This window comes from Kogia breviceps, chromosome 1, assembly GCF_026419965.1.
Source record: "Kogia breviceps isolate mKogBre1 chromosome 1, mKogBre1 haplotype 1, whole genome shotgun sequence".
NCBI lineage: Eukaryota > Metazoa > Chordata > Mammalia > Artiodactyla > Physeteridae > Kogia > Kogia breviceps.
The window spans coordinates 43,473,522-43,498,679 of NC_081310.1; the positions used below are offsets into that span (position 1 = coordinate 43,473,522).

General features: G+C 42.2%; 1 protein-coding gene across 1 annotated transcript; it reads left to right on the top strand.

Annotated features, from left to right (window-relative positions):
* The first annotated feature begins 4,640 nt into the window (after window positions 1-4,640).
* NPHS2 (NPHS2 stomatin family member, podocin) lies at window positions 4,641-23,964 on the top strand. The gene is made up of 8 exons (XM_059056543.2): window positions 4,641-4,948; window positions 8,834-8,937; window positions 12,633-12,705; window positions 14,317-14,399; window positions 17,217-17,420; window positions 20,149-20,204; window positions 21,785-21,863; window positions 23,035-23,964. Exons 1-8 carry the CDS (start codon window positions 4,675-4,677, stop codon window positions 23,311-23,313), a joined length of 1,152 nt encoding a protein of 383 aa, XP_058912526.1. The 5' UTR covers window positions 4,641-4,674; the 3' UTR covers window positions 23,314-23,964.
* Window positions 23,965-25,158: the final 1,194 nt, after the last annotated feature.

Genomic DNA, 25,158 nt, shown 5'->3' on the forward strand with positions numbered 1-25,158 from the left:
CAAGTAATGATAACTGCTCTCCAGGAAAATAAACCAGGCTGAGAGGCAGCGAGAAGGAGCTGCTTTAAATGGAGGATTTAGAAAACACTCTGTTTAACCTCTATGAGAGTGATTCTCGACTACCAATTATCAGACCCCATGCCAGACTTGCTCAAGCAGAACCTGGGAGGCAGCGGGTAGAAGGAGCCCAGCAATATGTTTTAATAAGCCCTCCAGGTGATTTTGATGCCCTCTAACGTTGAGAATCGGAGCTCCTCCTGCTTCCTGTACCATGAATAGATTACACGTGCGGAGTGATTTTTCTCAGCCCATAAGGGTAGCTTGAGGGTTCGGGGAAAAGGAGGTGCTGGGGACCCTCCAGTCAAAAGTAACCTCCACCCACACTTTTCAGAAGGCAACCAAGTGGGGTCAGCTGGCATGCCCACGGGCCTCCAGCGAGCCATTTGATACTCACTGAATTTGCTGCGGAAAGCTAGGCGCTGCCAGGCATCTACTTCTGCCTCCGGGACCGCCCCTTCGAATCCTGGGGGAAGTTCCCGTCTGGGTGCGCACGGAGGCTGCGCAGCCGAAGGCGAGGCCCAGGGAGGGCGGGGGAGGGAGCCGGGTTCCTGCGCGGCGTGCTTCCGGCGCCTACAGCCGCTTCTGTACCTGAAGTTTCATCGTTATTTTGAAATACTCGTTAGGAAAAAGTTTGACTGGATTCGAAATCCACTTGTACCATCAAAGGCAATACCAAAATTACATTTGTTGATGAAAGAAAAGATATTCAATTCTTTGTTCCACTGGTGTAAATTGTTGTAAAAATGGTTTTTTAAAGTTTTTAATCATTTCACAGTATATATATACACACCTTAAATATGTACAATTTTTACTGCGATAAAGCTGGAAAATCAATGACTAAATAAGTAAATTTAAAACAAAAGTGTGTGAACACGTTTCTCATCCACGGTAACAAAAATATTGAAAGCTTATCAAAAAGCCTTGATTAGAAATTTCGTGTAGGTGTTTGATCTGATGGAAGGCCTAGTTCTTGAAGCCCATCTGAGGATCACCTGGCTACCTCTTAATATGGCTCAAACTGGGTGTCCTCTGACTCCACCCAGGTAGAATTACCCTCCTCTGTGTCCTCGTGGTAACATGAAGATCTGTGGTTCTCAGCCCAGAGCAGTTTTGCCCCCATGGGACACCTGGCAATGTCTGGAGACACTTTTGGTCACTGCAGCTGTTGGGGAGGTGCTACCGGCATCTAGTAGTTGGTAGAGGCCAGGGATGCTGCTAAAGATCTTACAATACATAGGAAAGCCGCCTACAGTAAAGAATTATCTGGTCCTAAATGTCAACGGTGCTGAAGTGGAGAGACCCTGCTATAGATCCTTCTGTCATAACATACACTTTATCACATCTATGTGTTTACATATCTGTTTCTTCCTGTTAGACTCTAAGTTCCTCAAGGGCATGTCTCACCTTTACATCCTCAGAGGTGAGCAGTGCTAAACGTATAGTAGGTGCTCACTATGTATCTGTGGAATCAATTAATGAGAGAGGAGTCAAGTCAGTCTTATCTGCACCTAACAAGTGGACAACTGCATCTCCAGGCAAAGAAGGCCAGATCATAAAATGCTTGAGAGCAGTATAATTAGGGGAAGTGGGTCTGACAGAGATGCCTGCAGTTATGACCAACTGCTCAACCTCTAAAGGTCAAAATCTCTTAAGTCTTCTATCCCCTCACCATCCTCTCCCCCCCTTCATAACCCCATGTGGTCACCAAATTCTGCTGATATTCTACCTCAGAAATATTTCCTGAATCTAACCCATCCCCATTGCCAAAGTCAGCTCTCATCAGCATCACTTTCCTAGACCACTGCTGTGCCCTCCTGGTTGGTTTCTCTGCCATCTACAAATTGAGAAAGTCAAATTTAACTCCCTGTAGTTTCTTCCAGCTTTAAAATGATAAGATTTGCAATTTCATCTAGTGATAATGGATTCCAGTTTTTCCATTACATAAGTCATATAAATCAATATTCACTCTTCATTATGGATATAAAGTTTCAAACCACTAAATGAGAATAAGTATATTAATTTAGAAAGCCTTGAAATCTTTCATGACCTTTGTTTTAGAAACAAACTCATAGCCAGCAACTTTAATTGGTCCTCCCCCTCTCCTAGTAACTCTGTTCCCACAGATGTCAGCCTCATAACAAACCCAAACAAGGACTAAAGTGTTAAGAGTTTAAAGATGTGTACACTAATATTTTCAGCAAAGGGATGACCAACACTTTCAATTAAAAAGGAATCTAAAAGAAAACAGCAACATCATTTTAAGAGTAGATGAGGCCAGCCAGCTAGAGACTCATGCTGCTGCCTCAGCACTCCCCAACTCCTCCACCTTCAAGATGCTGTATTGACTTTTTTAACATGGAATGTTACACATATTCTCAGATATTGTCATTATCATTCATAATCCCAACAGACTTGTGTTATAAGCAAGTGCTTGTGTTACTGTTATAAATGGATATAGAAAATGAAGTAGTGATGATATAACAGCAAAGGACACTGAGAACAAGTACCCAGCATGGGCTCCAACACCAAGTATGGCTTTTTCTCATCAATTTTTTTCCTACAAGAAATCCCTCTATCTTATTGGGAGACAGGGTACAGCTTTGAGAATGTCATTTGGCCAACTATTCTGCCAATTCTTGGATCAAAAATTGAGGTACAATTTTAGTTTAATAAGAGTTTATAGCTAGGACTCTAGATCAAATTAATTCATAACAGAATCAAAGGCTGAGAAAAAAAATCAGTAAATGCTACAGTTTCATGCTTTTCCAAATAGAGAAATCTTTTCAGGATGATTAAAAAACTAATTATGTTAAATATCAACTATTAATTTTGAGTGAATACTAAATAATCATGATACTTTTCCCCCTATGGGCCAAATGCAGCTTCAGAAATTTTTTCAGTGTAGTGTTCTGGGCAGGAACTATTAACTGAGTCAGGCACTTGAGAGGAAACATTTGTTCTCCCTATGTAGCCCACACAATAATCAGGTTTAGAGAGTAAAAAACAAATCTATTTAAGTTACTTTATTACTAATCTTTTAATTACTTTATTCCCAGGGGCCTAGCATGGCATATATGGAAGAAAGTAGTGAAATGGTTTTTCCAGAGCCAATTTGAGTGACTTCAGGTCCTCATTTTTTTTTTTTTTTTTTTTTTTGCGGTATGTGGGGCCTCTCACTTTTGTGGCCTCTCCCGTCGCAGAGCACAGGCTCCGGTCGCGCAGGCTCAGCGGCCATGGCTCACGGGCCCAGCCGCTCCGCGGCATGTGGCATCCTTCCAGACCGGGGCACGAACCCATGTCCTCTGCATCAGCAGGCGGACTCTCAACCACTACGCCAGCAGGGAAACCCAGGTCCTCATTCTTTAATAAAACTTTTTGAGAGGAGAAAAAGCTATCACTATGTGAACTCAATAAATACTGAAAAATTTAAAGTAAGTGAACAATACAATAATGTGATCTGAGCTATCTGAGTAGAGTCATAAATCTCTAGTTTGAATGGTTGTCTAGACCAACCTAGCATTCAGTGAGAAATCACTAATAGAGAATAAAAAAGAAATAAATCTATTCAATGTTTCAATTTCCTCAGATGCAGGTGGGGCAGCTACCCCAGTTTGCTGCTGGATGGAGCATGGCCAGTGAACCTTAAAAAAGCAAAACTCCTGCCTTCATCAAAGAAGCATGGGAACAGGGCCTAGCCAAGGACAAAAGTGTTCCTTTCCTAAAACAGAAGTTAAATCAGATCCCTTCCCTTCTGATTCTTCAAGAAGTAACATCATCAAAAGGCTTAAGCATTAGTAAAAATAATAATAAATTACTAAAATTAAAGAAATATACATAAGAGAGAGAGAAGAAGTCTGGAGAGAGAGAGAGAGAAAGAGTTCTGGGAGAATTTTCCTCTCCTTCCCCCTTTTAAAATGTAAATGTTCCCAGGAGTAGTCAGTCGACACCTTTACCAGTGAAAATCTCAGCAGAAAGAGTAGGGCCAGGATATAAAGTAAATTAGGATATGTATAACTGATTCGCTTTGTTGTAAAGCAGAAACTAACACACACTTGTAAAGCAATTATACTCCAATAAAGATGTTTTAAAAAATAAATAAATAAATTAGGAGAAAGAGGAAAGGTAACCTTGGGAAGATCTTAAGGGGGAAGACGGGGTTGCTTGGAGAGAAGTTTCTAATTTTACCTTAAAGTTACCCTAACTGGACGACCTTTTCTTTCCCGTAAGCTCTTTAGTCTTAAGCGAGGACCACATACCCCATTCTAAACGATATTTACAAATCATAAAGCAAAGTGCCATCACACCTTCAGCGGTTTGCGGGCCTCCGTAGTATTTCAGCTCAAATTTTCGTCTCTAGAAACACATTTTAAAACGCCATAAACTGGCACATGGGTTTTCACAAAAACTCAGTGTTGAAGGTGGCACCAAGTCTCAGGAGTGGCGCGCCCTGTCCACAGCTCCCCTGAGAAACAGCTCTCGGGTTTCACCCCGAACAGAGCCCCGCCCAGGTCCCGCCCCCGCCCAAGGTCATTATAGTCCCCCCCCCGGGACGCGTTCCGCATCACTGCCAGAGACTTTGCAGGAACCGCGCTCCTGGATTCGGTCGCTCTGAGGATGGAGAAAAGGGCTCGGAGCTCCTCCAGAGAGGCCCACGGGAGAGGCATTGGGTCCGTCCACAAAGAGAACAAGAGGGCGAAGGCCGAGAGGGGCGGCAGAGGCCGCGGGCGCCGGGCCGCCGGGCCGGAGCAGCCGGCCCTCGGGCGGGCAGGGAGCCCGAGTGAGCCCCGAGCGCCTGCAGCCACCGTGGTGGACGTGGATGAGGTCCGGGGCTCTGGCGAGGAGGGTACCGAGGTGGTGGCGCTGCTGGAGAGCGAGCGGCCCGAGGAAGGTACAGCGGTCAGGCTGAGGCCCTGGGAGGGGGTGCGGCCTTTCCAAGTGGTACCCAGGGGATGTCAATTAAGGTGCAATGAGGCACAGCACTGAGAGCTTCCGAGGCCAGAGCAGCCTGCTGGACCTGCTCAGCTTCCCAGGAAATGAAAGACGAGAGATAGAACCCACCGACCCCTCAGTGGTGGAGACCAAAATGCATCAGAAGAAATACAAATAACATCAGCTAAATACCGCTGCTCTCAGGGGTCAGCCATGGATGGAAGGTGGGAGGGAGTGTGATCCAGGTTGGGGACCAATCTACATGGTTCAGGGCAACTATGTAGCTTATTTTCCTCTCCTCATCAGACTTTCCTAAAAGTATTTTACACTTTGCAGTGATCATACTTTCTAAAAAGTAGAGGCAGCAGAGCCAAGTAGAGAAATGCTAGATCTCAGTTTGCATCTCAGCTAACTATTTAATCATAGTCAGGGACTTAACCATGTATCAAATGGGGACAGCAATAGTACCTACCTCAGAGGGTAATTGTGAGGATAAAATGAGATAAGACACTCAAAGCACTTATCTTGGGCAAAGCCTGGAGGGAAAGAAAAAAAACATCCTTGCAAGCTAAAAGAGGCAAGTTAGACCAAAGGGAGGGAACCACAGGGAAAGGTGTCTCTTTGGCTTCTGCAGGTGAAGCAACTCTTAGAAACAAATTTATCTGCTTCCAATCCTTTCTATAATGAATGGAAGAAAAAACTCATTACACCTTAATTTCAGGGTGAGGGAGGTTTAAAAGAAGGTAAATAAGGAATAGTGTGTTATACTACTTTCTGCTGACTGTGAAATTTTAACATTTCCTGGCTACCAGCACTGCCCTATATGCTGTAGCACTGAAAGCTATGACTTGAGAAAGGTTCCAGCAATTGGGATGTAGTTTATGTTGACCATGTTAATGCTGTTTTGCCTAACTGATGCCCTTTCATGGGTCAGAAACTTCTGGTCATTAAAGGGTTATTGGATTCACTGCTACAGTAGTGCTGAGGTTAGAGGTCTGTAAGTATTGTGCTTCAGACCACATCAGTGGCGTAGGGAAGGAAGGGAGCCCCATTTTTGGAGCTCCTACTACGTGCCAGGCACAAGCTAGGTGTTTTACTGAGTATTATCATTCCCGTGGCACAGATGAGAAAAAATGCTGAGAAATTAAGTAACTTGCCCAAGACCTACAGGTGGGAAGTGGAGAAGCCAGCATTCCAGAATAAAACAGTCTTATTGAAAAGCCCATCCTTGCAGGGTGCTGTCCCTGATTTCTGGTCATGGTTCCAGCACTGCCACCAACTAGCTGTGGCCTTGGGCTAGTAGGTTCACCCTTGTGGGCCTCACTCAGTCTGTTCAGCTATAAAGTGACTAGAGCTTCAGGCCCCCCCAAGCAATGGATGAGCCCATTAAGGACGAGACACCCTTGCTGAGCCCTTGTCTGGGAGGTTTGTGTGGCTCCCAGAGGAAAGGGGAGCAGACACATCAACATCCCCTCTCCTCCTCACTAGTACCACACTCCCACAGCCAGGCTACCTAAGATTTGGGAGAAACTAAGAGAAGCTTCACTTTACTGAAATGTTGAGGATTCTCAGACTGTCGTATCTCAAGGTGCTTCCTGCTTTAACATGTAGTGTTTCACTATTCACTTACACTAAACAAATTGGATATTCAAGGAGCTCATTCTAAGAGAATCATATTTTGTGAGTAAAGCTTCAAGTTAGATTTGGGTATACATATTAGTTTTCTGTTCACATCCTTAACTATAGTATGAAGGAATTTTGAGGACTTTCTTCACTTATAAAATATAAATTTTTGTCAGTATGTGCATTTATTTTTTTTACTTACCATGGTTACCACTGGCAAATGAAATATATTTATAAACTAGTAAACATGGCGATAACACTGTTATTGCTCTTAGGGAAGAATATTGCAAAAACTAATACGATGTTGATAGAAACACCTCTCCCCAAACTGCATCTCCCAGAGTAGGTTGCATGAGAAATAAATTCCATAGAACATGAATTTGCTTGGAGAAGACATCGCCTGGTCAAATGTCTGGGAAATACTAGGTTAAACAAAGCTAAGAATGCTTCTTTGCTGCAGGGATTCTCCTAGCTTCAATATGCCAGTAACTGTTGGGAAGCTCCAGGAGTGGGATACAGTACACAATATTTCCGAAACTTGTTTGCTCCAGAAACACTTGCTTTGTGGAGCACCCTGGAGGATTAGTGTTCCGTGGGACACCATTTGGGAACTGCCATACATTGGCATTTAGCACTGAGTTTGGTTTCGTGCTGGCGCAGCTTGTATATCTGCCCTCTTCGAGTAATCTGCACATCAATTTGGTGATGACCTTTCCAGTTATTTTGCAAGCACGGAAATCAAATTTTCAGGCCTACTAATTAGTTATCCATTTCCTTCCCATCCCTTAAAAATAGACTTTTCACCATTTCTAATCTTTTGTCACCTTCTATTCCTCTATAAGATTTTTAAACTGACAAATAGTATCCCTTTGGCCAGTTTTCTAGTACCGGTGGATTAAAATTCTTGAGATTTCTATAACCATTACATTTAAATCATTTTCACTATCCACTTCTCCTTCCTTCCTACATTCAACAAGTATTTATTGAGCACCTGTATGTGTCAGGCACCATTCCAGTCCTGGGACATGGTTTAAACAAGACAAGGCCCCAAGAAGCTTATGTTCTTGAGACTGAATTTTCCCTGATACCATTTCATTTATCACCCAAGCAACCTGGATGGCCTGTGCTCCAGTTCCTTACCACTTTTTTATAGGCACAAATGGGCTAATATTACCCCATATAGGTGATTTTCAAAGGCTGTCTAAATATCCACACCTAAAGCCAAAGAAGGGGCTCTCATGGAGGAATTTCAGACATTGGGGCAAGTGGTAGATGGAGCTTTAATTTCAGGGAAGATGACTCTCTGGACACATGTGGTTTGAACCACTTCAAATAGAAGAAACTATGCAGAGAGGGACAAAGGGTCCTGTTTTTTCTCAAAATTATACTTCTAGAGGATACTAAGGAAATAACATCTAAGTATGGCTGTGTCTGTGTGTGTATGCCTTTTTGGCACATGCATATAAAAGGAGCACAGCTTCTGTCCTCTAGTTGGAAATGGAGAGCTCAAAAGTAAAGCCAATCATGTCTAACAAAGTTAACAGCAATCTGCTTTTCACATTGAAAAATAAAGACTTAAATGGAACCTTTGTAATGCTAAGAGCCTTTGGAACATAAATCTATTTTTTAGCAATTTCATTGATCATGCATTTTTAAGGTACCTATTTAAGAGGGGCTCAGATAGAAAAAGTACTTTTGTAGCAGTTACCACTAGGTAAACATGAGTTTTAAATGACAACACCAGACATGTAAAAAAACACAGTTCAGTGCTTTTATGTTTATATGTCATTTCATTCTTATGCCAGAGATATGAGCTATTCCATGAGATAGTTATTATGAAATAGTTATGCAATAGCATTTCCTTGAATAGATGAGGAAACTGAGAGGTTGTGTACTTTGCTTAAGGCCATTTGGACAGAAAATGGTGGGGCCAGAACCAGAACCCAGACCTTCTGCCCAGATTCTGTGCTTGTTCCAGTGTACCCTCCACGGCCTTTCCAGGAGCCTGCGCCACCTTTCATCTGCCCACAGAGCCCTTCACACAGACCGCGCCCCAGGCTCTGGGAACTGGCCACGCTGATATCCAGCTCATTCCACTATTTCCAGCAAAGTCGGCAAACTGCTCTGACCCTAATACCAAATACTGGACTAGAGGTGCTAGTCAGTGAATATGGTGAAGTTCCAATATAATTATTCTTTTGCTTTTTTTTTTTTTTTTAAGGTACCAAGTCTTCCAGTTTAGGGGCTTGTGAGTGGCTTCTTGTCCTCACATCCCTGCTCTTCATCATTGTGACCTTCCCTTTTTCTATCTGGTTCTGCATAAAGGTGAGATTCCATGAGGACCCAATAAGTAATTTCCTGGTGCCTCTCACTGACCACACCATGTCCACTCTCATTTCTGTGTTTTGGTACATTCTGTCTGCTCTGCATGGAATGCCCTCACTCCCACTCACCTTCCAGGAGAGCTCTTACTCCTTTATACCTGCTCAGAGATACCTGTGAAGCCTTCCTCGACTCCTCCAGACTGTCATACCCTTCCTTGTGCTCTCGTGTCATCCTCCTTTCACATCAATTCTAGCAATTACCACATGTATAATATTTGTGGATATACAATCTCTGCCATTAGACTGAGAGCCCCTTCAGGACAGGAGCTATGTCTAGTTCATCTACGCTCTGTAACACAAAGACCAGCCCAGAAGAGGTCATGCTGCCTACTCCTGACACCTCTAGGAAACTTCTCAGGCAGCTTCTATAGACCACAAATGATAATTATCTTGGGCCCACACGTGGTTACACATGGCTGTCCCTGAAGTAGATGAAGACCTGTGTCAGTTTGGGAAGCACATACCAAGATGGAATTAGAAGTGCAAGGGATTTATGGGGTGGCATTGTCTGTGAAAGATTAAGGGGAGAGAGAGTAAGAGTAGGCAGGGAAAACCTTCAGAGGATGATGCATATCTGACACCTGTGATATGAGAAGGGGAAGGAAGGATTGGACAGAGAGTGCCTCAGACTGTGGGATTTCTCCGAGATATCTTGGCCAGACTGAAAGGGAACTCCAGAGCAAAGTTTGCCTCATAGATGAGTCTCACAATGGGCAGAAATGGCCAAGCCCTGTATCCCTGCCATTCTTAGTCATTGGCCAGAGCTGTCAGGGAAGAGCATGTCCTTGGCTGGAACGCTACAGATGCTGCTGGGGCTGTGGCCAACTTCACTCCTCACGCAAGCTCTCCTTCCTCTTCTTCTTCGTCTTTGTGAAAGGGTGTTGGATTTTGTCAAGTGCCTTTTCTTCCCCCACTGAGATGATTACATGGTATTTGCCCTTCATTCTGTTAATATGGTGTATCACATTCATTGAATTTTGGATGTTAAATCAACTGTGTATTCCTAGAATAAGTCCCACTTGGTTATGAAGTATAATCCTTTTTATATGTTACTGGAGTCAAGTTGCTGGTTGTTTGTTGAGGATTTTTGCATTTATATTCATGAGAGCTACTGGTCTGTAGTTTTCTCGTCTTGTGGTATCACTGTCTTTTTTTGTTGTTTTTTGTGGGGTTTTTTTGGCGGTACGCGGGCCTCTCACTGTCGTGGCCTCTCCCGTTGCGGAGCACAGGCTCCGGACGCGCAGGCTCAGCGGCTATGGCTCACGGGCCCAGCCGCTCCGCGGCATGTGGGATCTTCCCGGACCAGGGCACGAACCCGTGTCCCCTGCATCGGCAGGCGGACTCTCAACCACTGCGCCACCAGGGAAGCCCCACTGTCTTATTTTGGTATCAGGGTAATACTGGCCTCAGAGAATGAGTTGGAAAGATTTCCCTCCTCTTCTATTATTTGGGAGAATTTGTGAAGAACTGGTATTAATTCCTCTTTAAATGTTTGGCAGAATTTACCAGTGAAGCCATCTGGTCCTGGACTTCTCTTTGTGGGAAATTTTTAAACTACTAATTCAATCTTTTAATTCTGGGTCTTTTTCATTTTTCTTTTTCTTCTCGAGTCAGTTTTGATAGTTTATGACTGTAGGAATTTGTCCATTTCACCTGTTATCTAATTTGTTGGTATATAATTGTTCATAATATTTTGTTTTATAATCTTTTTTATTTCTGTAAGGACAGTAGTGATGTCTCTGTCATTCCTCTTTGACTCCTGATTCAGCAATTTGAATCTCCTCTCTCTTCTCTTGGTCAGTCTCGCTAAGTATTTGTCAATTTTGTTGATCTTGTCAAAGAACCAACTTTTGGTTCAGTTGATTTTCTCTGATGCTTTTCTATTTTCTATTGCATTTATTTCCACTCTAATCTTTATTTTCTTCTTCCTGCTTACTTTGGGTTTAGTTTGTGCTTCTATTTCCAGTATATTAAGGTAGAAAATTAGGGTATTATTTTGAGATATTTCTTCTCTTTTGTTATAGGCATTTACAGTTATAAATTTTCCTTTAAGCACTATAGTTGCATCCCATATGTTTTGGTATCTTGAGGTTTTGTTTTCATTCATCTCAAAGTGTTTTGATTTTTTAATAAACTTTTTTTATCATTGTGTTCTGAATTTACAGCATTTTAAAAATTTATTTATTTTTTATTTTATTTATTTTTGGCTGCATTGGGTCTTTGTTGCTACGTGTGGCTTTCTGTAGTTGCGGCGAGCAGGGGCTACTCTTTGTTGCGGTGCACAGGCTTCTCATTGTGGTAGCTTCTCTTGCTGTGGAGCATAGGCTCTAGGCACGCAGGCTTCAATAGTTGTGGCTCGCAGGCTCTAGGGCGCAGGCTCAGTAGTTGTGGTGCACAGGCTTAGTTGCTCCACGGCATGTGGGATCTTCCTGGACCAGGGCTCGAACCCACGTCCCCTGCATTGGCAGGTGGATTCTTGACCACTGCGCCACCAGCGAAGTCCCTCAAAGTGTTTTTTAATTTCTTTTGTGATATCTTCTTTGACCTATCAGTTATTTTAGAGTGTGTGGTTTAATTTCCATATATATGTGAATTTCCCAAATTTCCTTCTGTTATCAATTTCTAATTTCATTCCATTGTAATCAGAGAATATACTTAGTGTGGTTTCAATCCTTTTAAATTTATTGAGTTTTTTTTATGGCCCAGTATATGGTCTATCCTGGAGATGTTTCATGTGTGCTTGAGAAGAATATGTATTCTGCTATTATTGGGTGGAGTTATGCATAGCTATCTGTTAGGTTTAGTTTGTTTATAGTGTTGTTCAAGTCTTTCCTTTCCTTGTTGACCTTCTGTCTAGTTGTTTTATCATGATTGAAAGTGGGATAGTAAAGTCTCCAACTTTTATTATTGAATTGTCTATATCTACCTTCAGTTCTTTTGGTTTTTGTTTTATATATGTTGGAACTCTGTCTTTAGGTACATATATGTTTACCATTGTTATACTTTCCTAACATATTGGCCATTTTATCATTACACAATGTCCCTCTTTATCACTAGTAACATTTTTTCGTGTTTGTTTTAAACTTCATTTTGTCTGATATCGGTATAGTCACTCCTACTCTCTTTTGGTTACTCTTTGTGTGGTATATTTTTTTCTATCGTTTTACTTTCAACCTATTTGTATATTTAAATAGAAAGTATATCTCCTACAGACAACATATAGTTGGCTACAGCCTCTTCCTGAAGGGTGATCTGAGCACCTGCATGGCTGCTGTAAGGTCTGTAAATAGCTAATGAGTGATACATGTAAAAGCTCATAATGCATCAATCACAGCAATATACAAGATTAAATACGCTGTGACTACTTTGATTTGGTGGAACCAATTATTTTTTAGATAACCATGACTCTCTAATCAAAATTCTGTCCACAGTCTCAAAAATTATACTTTTTCACTGGTTTCTGAAATTCTTCATTTACTAAGTATATATTTTAGAAATGTAAGTATTAACAGAAATTTTTTCTTGGTTCTCAAAGCAAAAGATTTCTGATACCTAGGATTACTCTCACACTAGGGTCTTTTGAAGACTTCATTTTAATATCTTGGAGTGATTCAAAAGTATTAAATTTTCCTTTAGGTTATACAGGAGTATGAGAGAGTAATTATATTCCGATTGGGACATCTGCTTCCTGGAAGAGCCAAAGGCCCTGGTAAGAATGACCTTTTTTTACCCCCCAGAGACTTGCCAATTTCTTCAATCCATGCATATTTGTAAATACAGCCCTCAAATTACATGAAGTAACTTGATTCATGATATCTTCATTTTTCAATCTGTTACTTGTAACACAGGTTATTAAGAAATTCTTCAGAGACCATTACTACCAGGTCACAGTGACCAAAAGAGAGAGTGGATGCAAAAAGCTGAATGCCAGGGCCAGGCTGGCTGGAGTAGCAAGTAGGCTAGGACCTATGACCAGGCACTGGTTTGAGTAGAACATGTAAGTGGTCTGAGTCCTGTGAATTCTCAGAGCAAAACTGAGCTAGTTCAGGATCCAGGGAATCAAACCAGGCGAGATAGGCAAAGTTCAGCATCCAAGTAACAAATTGGCCTTCAGTTCATGAAATTTAAGAAACATAGATTAAGCACTTCCCGTGTTTCATTGTTTAACTACAAAGGATATGAAGATGGATGAATTAGACATGGTCTCTAGTCTCTAGGACCTTAAAGTCTTACAGAGTTTGTATCCAGAAGTCCAAGCTGATTATGGGGCACAGACAGAAGTATCGTCAGTCTGAAAAGTCTAATAGTTGGGATTTGAAGAGCTAAGCCAGGAAGACATGAGAAGAAGCAAAGTCTCACTGTGCATAGATTGGAAAGGGTCCAAGTTCCAAGCCAGCTCTACAGAAACAACAGATAGAGAATAGAGACCAGACTAGGAGACACAAATCACTTTGAAGATTCAGAACCAACAGATTGGTTCACACAAAAATAGAACCAGACCCTGTAGTTCCAGAACAGAGACTGCCTTGTTCTGGTTCTAGTTTTTGGCATCCTTCTCGATTGGGTCTGAGAAGGGCTAGTAGCTGGGTGGCTCCTCAGAGAGATCATGGGTGCTGTGAGGTACTGCTGATTCCAACAAAGCTTTGGCTCTTGTACAAGCCTACAGTGTCCAATGGTCTCTCAGAAAATCTCAATAAATCAATCTAAAACATTGATTGCACATTGACCCTATACATTATATTGGGTGGGTGAGGACTAACTAGCCAACCAGAAGGCTGGTATCATGATGTTGCTATTCTGTTTCCTTTGGGGCTCACATTTTAAGAAATACCACATGGAGGTTGCTGGCTCTAAAGTTCTTACACACATGGATTCAAGAAATAGTTTTACAGAGCACCTAAAAGGCACTAAGTTAGGCACTAAGGCTAACAGGAATGCAAAAGATGCTCTTGTTATAGAGTTTAAATCTAGTGAAGGAGACAGATGTGTAACCCAATATCTGGACAGGTCAGCACCATGACCAGGGTGACCATACAGCCCATTTTGCTGGGGATAAGCCCTGTTTATGTCTGTTGTCCTGGTGTAAGTCATAATAGTGCTCTCCTTTTACCCTCAAAAGTGTCCCAGCTTGAACAACAAATTATTTGGTAACCTTAGTAACAACAAACACAGCATGGGTGGAGGTGGGATGTGGAGAGGTCTATGGGCAGTTGGAGGCTAAGAAAAGCAATGCAACATGCAACTTGACGCCAAAAGAGTGAACCCCAAACGGCCTCCATGCTAGCCATTCACCTGTCACTTCCTCTGCCCCCTCTTCTAGGCCTTTTCTTCTTTTTGCCCTGCCTGGATACCTACCACAAGGTTGACCTTCGCCTCCAAACCTTGGAGATACCCTTTCACGAGGTAAGCCAAGTGGTGGATTTTGCTTTCTTTCTACATTTTCCCTGGCCGAGCTACCACTTCTGGCCCAGAGGAAAATGACTATTTTTGCTCAAAAGTAGAAAAGAAAAAGAGATATGGGCTACATCAAAATTTAAAACTCCTTTATAACAAAGGACACAATCAACAGAATGAAAAGGCAACTTACAGAATGGGAAAAAAAAACTGCAAATACTATATCTGATAAGAGGTTAATATCCATAATATATAAAATCTTATAACTCAACAACAAGAAAGCAAACAATCCAATTAAAAATGGACAAAGGCCTCTGTGATGGTTAATTTTATGTGTCAACCTGGCTAAGCCATGGTACCCAGATATTTGGTCAAATACATCTAGATGTTGCTGTTAAGGTATTTTTTTAGATAAGATTAATATTTAAATCAGATGACTTTGAGTAAAGCAGATTGCCCTCCATATATGGTAGATAGTATATATACTTGACTTGAATAGACATTTCAATACAGAACTTGAATAGACATTTCTCCAAAGCAGATATACAAATGGCCAAAAAACACATGAAAAGATGCTCCACATCACTAATCATCAGAGAAATGCAAATCAAAACCACAATGAGATACCACCTCACATCTATCAGGATGGCTCTTATTAAGAAAAAAACAGAAAATAATAAGTGTTAGCAAAGATGTAGAGAAATTGGAACCATTGTATACTGCAGGTGGGAATGTAAAATAGTGCAGCTACTATAGAAAACAGTATGACAGTTCCTCAAAAAATTAAAAATAGAATTACCATATAATCCACCAATTCTACTTTTGGGTATAGATGCCAAAGAATTGAAAGCAGGGTACTGAAGAGACGTTTGTATACCTATGTTCATAGCATCATTTTTTTTCACAATGGCCAAAAGGTGGAAGCAATCCACATGCCCACTAATGGCTGAATAGATAAAGAAAATGTATATGCTGACAATGGAATAATAATCAGCCTTAAAAAGAAAAAAAATTCCGGCATATACTACAACATGGCTGAACCTTGAGAAAAGTATGCTAAGTGAAATAAGCCAGTCACAAAAAGACAAATACTGTATGAGTCCATTTATATGAGGAACATACAGTAGTGAAATTCAGAGCAACAGAAAGTGAATGATGGTTGCGGGGACTGTTGGGAGGAGAAAACGGGGAATTGTTCATCAGGTTTCAGTTTTGCAAGATGTAAAAAGTTCTGGACACTGGTTGCCCAACAATGTGAATGTACTTAACACTACTGAATTGTGCACTTAAAAATGGTTAAGATGGTGAATTTGATGTTTTGTGTATTTTACCACATTTAAAAGTTAAATGTTGGGGCTTCCCTGGTGGCACAGTGGTTGAGAGTCTGCCTGCCGATGCAGGGGACACGGGTTCGTGCCCCGGTCCGGGAAGATCCCACATGCCGCGGAGCAGCTGGGCCCGTGAGCCATGGCCGCTGAGCCTGCGCGTCAGGAGACTGTGCTCCGCAACGGGAGAGGCCACATGTAGAGATAATATCTAGACTTTCCTGTTACTGATTCAGATTTATAAGCCTTTTCTAAACTGTCTCCCACTTTCAGTCTGAGGTTCTTTCTCATTCTTTCTTTTGGTAAATGGAAATGTGAATAAAAATAATATACTTTTAAAAGGCTTATTTTATATAATAAAATATAAAAAGGAGTAAAACTTATACCTAATCCTATCACCCATAGAGTTGATATTTTAGAATGTATCCTTTCAGAGTTTTCTATATATGTGGTAGTAGTTTCAGACATATATATGTGTGTGTGTGTGTTTGTTTGTATATATATATATATATATATATATATATATATATATATATCACACCATACATACTATTTTGCAACATGTCTTTTTTCACTCAACAATCTATTGTTATCACCTTTTCATATATTACCTATGTTTCTACCTCTTTGTTTTAAACAGACACACAGCATTTCACTGTATGGATTTTACTTAACTAATTGAATAACTGGAATTTACTCAACTAATTCCCTATTGTTGATATTATTTCTACTTTTTTTATTACAATAAACAATACTATGAATCATATCCATGCAGCTAAACCCTTGAAATATATACTTGTGATTAATGTCTAAAAATGGAAATGTTGTGCACATACATCTTTTAGGGCTTTTGATATGTATCACCAAACTGCCCTCTAAATGCACACTCAGTACATTTGAGTGCTTGTTTCCCAGAACATGTTGCTCTTTTAGGAGATTTTTTTGGCATCGGTTTAAAAAGACCTGATATACAACAATCAACTGAATGTTTTCATGTAAGAAAATTAGTCCTGATTTTTTTTTTTATAAAAGGATTTACAGCAAAATTCCTTTAAATTGTGAGTTCTTTAGTGTATTTAATACAAACTCCATAATTTTTTTTAAAAAACCGTCTATTTTGATTAAAGGGCGAGCCAACTACCCTTTCTTCTTATCATCATCTTACTCTGAGAAAATACCCTTTGTGTTTTTGTTTTGTTTTTTTTCTTTTTTTTGTGGTACACGGGCTTCTCACTGTTGTGGCCTCTCCCATTGTGGAGCACAGGCTTCGGACACGCAGGCTCAGCGGCCATGGCTCACGGGCCCAGCCACTCCGCGGCATGTGGGATCTTCCCGGACCGGGGCACGAACCCGTGTCCTCTGCATTGGCAGGTGGATTCTCAACAACTGCACCACCAGGGAAGCCCAGGAAATACCCTTTGAACATATCTACCTCCTCTATCCTCATGTGGGACAGGAACCCAAGAATCAGGGTTGTCATCCAAATTTGTTTTCTGCCTAGGTTGTAACCAAAGACATGTTTGTAATGGAGATAGATGCCATCTGCTACTACCGAATGGAAAATGCCTCTCTTCTCCTAAGCAGTCTTGCTCATGTGTCCAAAGCGGTCCAATTCCTTGTGCAAACCACCATGAAGCGTCTCCTAGCACATCGATCCCTCACTGAAATTCTTCTAGAGAGGAAGAGCATTGCACAAGATGTAAAGGTACTTAGATTAATTTAACACCAAGTATGCTGAAGTATCCCTTTATCTTTTATTCCTTTCTTCATTGGCCATTTACGGAATCTTGCATGTGCCATGCATTCAAAGGTACCGTCCTGTAAGAAGCTGGCAGTTAAGAGGTTGCCAAATTGACCCTGAGCCAGTCATAGTCACCCATCTGTGCTGATTAGTCAGTCATTACCACAGTTTTTGTTCTCAAAACAAAAAGTGGCTTTAGACACATTGTAAAGTGCCCACATAGCACAAGGTGGTGGGGGTGGGAGCTGGCAGGGGTGGTGGGGCTGGACAGGGTGCGTTGGTGGGACACAGAGATGATAAGGAATGCATCTTGGGACCTTACAGTCTAGTTGGGGAAACAAGCAAAGTTAGATAATGATAAGTTCAAATAAGACTTTCAGATGAAAAGAGGTAAGATGTCACAGACCCTTATGTGATTAATTACCCAATCCATCATAGATTTGACTGAGTTGGAATGATAGGAGGGAGAGAAAAGCAAGAGCTGCCTCACAAGCAGCAGCGTCTAGGCCGCAGGCAGCAAGCTCAGCAACCTTGCCCACAAACAGGGTAGGCATCTTCACTTCTTACCAAGACAAGTTGGCAAAGGTATTCAGAAGAGAGATGAGAACAAAGCAGCATTCTAGGCAGCTGGCCAGTCGGGTGGCAATTACCACCAGTGATGGAGCCTGTCATTGAGGCCATGAGGCACCCAAGCCCAGAACTGAGTTCAGAGGCTATGAATCGAGTCTAGCTGAAGGAAGACCTCAATAGAAGGAACTAAGGATCGAAGGCATTGATAATGATTGTGCCTGATGGGGCCTGAGCAGACACAGCTGAGAAACTGAAGTATCCAAATGTTCATGACATGTCCAATTCATCACTGATAAAACTGGGATTAGCATCCTAGTGGAAAAAGGAAGAATTCAGGAAATAAGAGAAGCTGAAGGGAGAAAAAGTTAGAACAAGAAGACACAGGGGAGTTGCTGCTCTGGAATTTAAAAACCACTCACGTTGCTCCCCTTTGCCCTCCCTTCAGCCTCTCTTCCTGTTCATTCCTCCCCTCCAAAGGATAAAGGATAAGGTCCAGACACTTGACATTCAAGCTTGCCCTTGTTATGTTGAATTATAATTTATGTATTTACACATTTGTCTTCCCATACCATGAACTCCACAATGTCAGGGGTCATATTTTATTCATCTTTTGTCCTCAGTACCTGGCATGGGGCTGTTACACAGCAGCCAGATACTGGGTTTTCGGATGAGTGGATAAATGACCCAACTGTTGTAGCCTCACCTCTTGCTGTCCTTCCCCCAGTGTATCTAATCCTCCAGCCGACTTAGTGTTTCTCTGGTGTTCAGTGTGTCTATGCTTCCATGCCTGCTCTTAGGCTGTTCCTCTGTACCAAATATTTCCCTTTTCCCCACAGGCAAAATCATATTGTTCTTTAAGATGTCACCTCCTCTATGAAGTCTTTTTCAACATCCCTTCCTCCCATCAAACCCCTAAATTAGTCTTCTCAGGGTTCCCAGTGCACTAAGCTAACTATTTATCTAGCCACCAAGAAATCAGAAATAAGTTAAAAAGGAAAAAGAGTAGGGCCCGCATATTGCTCCATGCCCTGCCCCCCTTTTCCAGAACACACAGTTCATTTTCTTCCCACTCCTGGGATGGGGAGGTGGGGGAGATGTGTGCCACCAACAGGAAGTGAAAGCACCTGTAAATAAATATTATATGAGAGAGAGACTAAAGATTTTGGTTCTCTAATAAATGCATTTTAGAACAAATTTAACAAATATATCATCTCTATTATTTCCTATTGCTTCTGTAACAAATTACCACAAACTTGATGGCTTAAACCACCACCAATTTAACCTTTCAGTTTGTTTTTTTTTAATATCTATCTATTTATTTATTGGCGGTGTCAGGTCTTAGTAGCGGTGTGCAGGCTCTTGGTTGTGGCACACGGGCTTAGTTGCCCTGCGGCACATGGGATCCTAGTACCCTGACCAGGGATCGAACCCAGGTCCCCTGCATTGGAAGGCAGATTCTTTACCACTGGACAACGAGGGAAGTCCCAACCTTACAGTTTTGAAGATCAGAAGTCCAAAAGAAGTTTTACTGGGCCAGAGTCAAGGTGTCAGTCAGCAGGACTGGTTCCTTCTGGAGGTTTTGAGAGGAGAATTCATTTCCTTGCCTTTTTCAGCTTCAGGTGGCCACCTGCATTCTTTAGATCATGGCCCCTTCCTCCATCTTAAAAGCACAGCACTCCAACCTCTGCCTCCATCATCACACCACCTTCTCCTCTTCTGTAGCCAGATGTCCCTCCGCTTCCCTCTTATAAGGACACTTGCAGTTGCTTTTAGGGCCCACCAGCAAGATCCAGGATAAACTCCCCATTTTAAGAGCCTGGAACTTATTTGCATCTGCAAAGTCTCTTTGGGGGTAACACAGTTCCAGGGATTAGCGCATGGATGTCTTTAGGAGCCATTAGTCAGCCTACCACACCATCTTTAATTCCACAAATATTTGTTGAGTGGCACTGTGCAAGTTAAACAACTTTTGCAAGGCCCTATAATGTTAAAACAAAACAGGGAAGTACATAATGTCCTTTCAGAAGAAATGTGCTTTCTCAGTGCAACGGTCATCGGTGCATAGGGATGCTCTCCTCCCACCCGGAGGTTCTTACTGACATCTCAATTCTTCCCTCCACAGGTTGCCTTGGATGCAGTGACCTGTATTTGGGGAATCAAAGTGGAGAGAACAGAAATGTGGGTAGGAAATTAACCAGGAAGAACAATATGATAAAGGGAGATATTTTGGTTGTATTTTAAAACTTCTATTTGAAAAATTATTTTCATTGAATGAGTACTGTAGCCATATTAGCATAAATTTGGAAGAAAGAAAAAAATTTACCTATTATCTCATAGCCATAACATAACCACTGTAACATCTGGGCAAATTACTTTCATATTTCTATGGATTTAAACATTTTTTAAAGATAAAATTCACATAACATAAAACTCACCATTTTTAACCATTTTAAATTAGAACTCCGTGGTTTTTAGTATATTCACAGAGTGATGCAACCACCACTATCACCTAATTTCAGAATATTTTTATCATCTCCAAAAGTAAGTCTGCATCCACTAAGCAGGAATTCTTCATTGCCTCCTCAACCCCTAGCCCCTGACAACCTCTAATCTACTCTCTGTCTCTCTGAATTTGGCTATTCCAGGAATTTATTTATTTATTTATTTATTTATTTATTTATTTATTTTTGCGGTACGCGGGCCTCTCACTGCTGTGGCCTCTCCCATTGCGGAGCACAGGCTCCGGACGCGCAGGCCCAGCGGCCATGGCTCACGGGCTTAGTTGCTCCGCGGCATGTGGGATCTTCCCGGACCAGGGCACGAACCCGTGTCCCCTGCATCGGCAGGCGGATTCTCAACCACTGCGCCACCAGGGAAGCCCTCCAGGAATTTAATATAAATATTATAATCACACAATCCATGGCCTTTTGAGTCTGGCTTCCTTCACTTACCTTAATGTTTTCAGCATCCAACCATGGTGTAGCATGAATCAGTACTTCATTCCTTTCTATGGTCGAATACCATTCTATTGTGCAGCTGGCTGTACCACATTTTGTTTATCTACTCATCAGTTGATGGACATTTGGGTTGTTTCCACTTTGGGACCATTATGAATCATGCTGCAATGAACATTCATGTGCAAGTTTTTGTGTGAAGATGTTTTCACTTCCCTTGGGTATATACCTAGGCGTGGAATTACTGGATCATATGGTAACTCCATATTTAACTTTCTGAGGAACTGCCAATTTTTCTATCTATGTATTTTTTTATAGTTACAATCAGGGGAAAAATACAATTTTGTATCTTTCATGCAATACATTAAGTATTCTTATTTGGTCAGTTCTACCCTTTTCAAAATCAGCTCTCTTTTATAAACTCAGATGACTTCCCTCATTATTAATAGTATGGCTCTTCAAGGCTGTTCTTCATTATTGAAATTTAACAGCCGGGATTTAGATTAAACTTTAAGTGGGAAAATGTTCGTAGTATATCAACACAAAATTTGTTTCACTTGTAAAGAGAAAACCATAACTCTACTATAGCATCAGTGAGAAGGAAAATCAGCATTTGAGGCACTGCCCTGAAGTTGCTCTTCCCTGCCCACTGTCTGTGCAGAGGTCTGGGGCCACACACGCTGCTAAATCAGAATTCGCTGTGCGTCATGAAATGACAGCAGAGAAGGTGGCAGGTCTGTATGAAAGCTCCGGCTGCTAAAAGCAGTGCTGCACACCTACCTACCCATGCCCTTTCTCTTTCAGTAAGGATGTGAGGCTGCCAGCCGGGCTGCAGCACTCGCTGGCGGTGGAAGCCGAAGCACAGAGACAGGCCAAAGTGCGGGTGAGCCAGCCCTGAGCAGGCCGTCCTCCTTCACAGCTGCTCTTTGAGGATCACCAGAGAATCCAAAAGAAGGCGTCCTCAAGGAGAGCATTTCCCCTTCGCTCCTCACCTATTCATCCAGGCGCTGGGGGGAATCTGGCTTGTGCCCACACCACTCTGTTAAAATTGCTCTCCTCAAGTGTGTTAACAGCCTCCTAACTGACCAATGTAAGGTCTCTTTTCCTGTTACTCTCTCTCTCTGAAGTTATTGGTAACAGTGACCTTCTCCTCCTTGAATCTTGCCTTCTCCCTCTCTCCCTAAAGGCAGCTCCCCGTGCTCCATCCCTCTTCTCTAGCACTGGCATCTTTCCCTGGGTAATATCAGTCACCTGTCACCTCTAGGTTAATGACACCCCGACCTGTATCCCTAGCTCTGCACAAGCTCTGGAGGGACAGTCATGATCAGGGCCCCATTCCCTCAATGCCAGAGCTGAGAGAAGGCTGTGCTACTCATAGCCTCTACTCAGGCGTGCCAGGGAGAAGATGCGGCTGCCGGCAGCTCCTGAGGATTGAGGTGTGGGCGGGAAGGGTGTTGAGAAGAGAAAATGAGGACTGGAGGGGAGGTGGATTTCCCTTAAAGAACAGAACGTAGGTGAAGAAAAACCCCTAACTATGTAAGAGGGTGGATAACTTTGGAGCTTTGGTGGAGGAGGAAGGCAGCCCTCTGGGCAGAGTTGCTTCTAGATCGCTGAGTCCAGTGCCCTTTGCCCACTTTCAGGTGACATTTGGGTGGTGAGCTTCATGCTTTCTCTTCTGAAATGCTAACCTGAATTGGGAGTCATTCTTTCAGGATTCCATGTCTTTGCCTGGAATGCTGGCCAACCTTTCCTCTAAATGGCAAAATCCTACTACTCTTCCAAGGCCCACCAGACATAATAACCCCCCTAACACTTCCTCTATACTTGTGGTGTCCCCCTTAAAAAATTCTACCCTAAATTACAATTAACAGTGTAATCTCTCCGCCTAGATCAAGATCCTTGAGAACAAAAGATAGTCTGCTCCCCTGTGCTTAGCAACACCTGTCACACAGTAGATACTAGTGCTTGTTTGTTGAGTCACACTAAGTAGGATTAAAACCTTCATGGAGCGAAGAAGAAAAATCACTTTGCTTTTCTTCACATCCCTTGTCTAGATGATCGCTGCGGAAGGGGAGAAGGCTGCATCCGAGTCCCTGAGGATGGCAGCCGAGATTCTATCAGGCACGCCAGCTGCTGTTCAGCTTCGGTACCTCCACACCCTGCAATCCTTGTCCACAGAGAAACCTTCCACAGTGGTTTTACCTTTGCCATTTGACTTGCTAAATTTCCTGTCTTCTCCAAGCAGTAGAACGCAAGGAAGCATCCCTTTACCAAATCCTTCCAAACCTGTTGAGCCACTGAACCCTAAAAGGAAAGACTCTCCCATGTTATAGGAGGAAACAAGGATAACATGACTGCAAAGAGGGCTGCCATATAACAGCTACAGCCCTGAGCAAGGCCCTCTGTCCTCACTTCTTGCTCTTGGGTTGCCATGTGGAATGCCCTTGGAATGTATGAAGTCACAATGCAGCAACACACGAGAAGACAGTGAAATCATGTAATGACAGAGAAGCCATATAACATGCTTAGGGAGATCATCTAATCAGAGTAATTATGGGAAAGAGCTTTAGCCAGCATTCTACTTTGGAAAGAAGTCTGAGTCTATATGTGGCGAAATTTTGACTTCTGATGTAGTTCAAATGTCCTTTTCGCTGTATGCCCTCTGGCCCCTTTGGCAAGGTCTCTTTGTTGCTCCCACAGCCCTCTCTACATGTCCCTATCATTATGCTTATCACACTCTGTTGTAATCTTGAGATGCAGGCTTCTCTCCACCTATACTGTGAACTCCCCAGAGGCATGTCTTAATCATTCCCCTCCTCCACCACACTCAAGCTTGTGTGCTCCACCCCAGGTTATTTGCACCTAACTTTGATAGTTGCTCCATGCGCAAGTGACACTACTGTGTTTCTGAGTGAATGAAAGAAAAAGAGATGTACTTGGGCTGGATATAAAATTTACACTAATTAAAGAACTTAAAAGGAATTATTTTTATAGAGACTCTTTTTTAAAATAGAGAAATAAAAGGACAAAAACATTTATCTGGTACATGTGGCTTAAAATCTGAGGAAGCATCACTATAAATATGGGGCTGATGTATTTTCAGGGTTGGCCCATACCCATCCCAGTGTACTGGTTATTGGAGTTAAGGTGGCATCAAGGGCTGCTGGTCACTTCTCACCCCCACATGGATTGATCCTGATTTCAGGTTGGCAAATGTTGGGCAAGAGCAATGAAGGAGGAGGTAGGGCCATGCTGGTTCAGGCATAACCAGAGGCAGGAACAGCACAATAAGTGGAATGCCAGGGTAGTAATGCAACAATGGCCTTTATGACCCTTAATAATTCCTTATAGCAAGGCAGATTTGCCTATATATCTGAGGAGTGTCTGTGGTATCACCCATTGGTTGGTCTCCTCTGATGTCTGTCTCTAGTCAACATTTAAATTGCTCATTACCTTGCAGAGGCACCTTCCAGATCTGCTTGAGTAATCTATGGTATCTTTAGGTACTTCCCAGCTGTTAAGGTAGGAGGACTTAATGGAAGAGAATAATGGGGATAAGCTGCTATGAAACTGTGTGCTAGGTGAAAGGGTATAATGAATAGTCAAAGGCAAATTCTTCAGAGACCAGTGAGGTGAGCTGATAGTGTTGTCCACGAGGTCCCAGAAGCAGAAATCTTCTCTTGAGACCCAGGTGCTGTATTCCAACTGGTTACTGATCTTGAAATGATAGGTAGAGGACAAGCTGAACAGTATAATCCAAATCTAGGATACATACAGTTTTTCGCTGGAAATTTAACATTAACAGAGTTAACAGAGTTGTTGTGACTAAATGCAATAATACATGTGAAGTGCTTAGCACAGTGCTTACATGAGATAAATGCTCAATAAATCATGACTATTACTATATTTCTGGTTTTAGCCCAGTAGCTCTAAATGACAGTAATTGGGCTCATCCAAATGGGAGCTTGGTCTTGTATACAGGTTGTTGTCCCCATGCTTCAAAGGTAGCCCCAATGGCTAGGAGCTCCTCTCCCCAGGGTGCTTGTTCTTGGACAGAACCAGCTTAAGAAGTTGTATATGAGGTCTCTTGTATTAGAATCCTCCCTGCAATATTTCAAGCATTTGTTTCAAAGGTGTAGAGCTCTTTAGCATGATAGTAAAGCAAAATCTAGACAAAA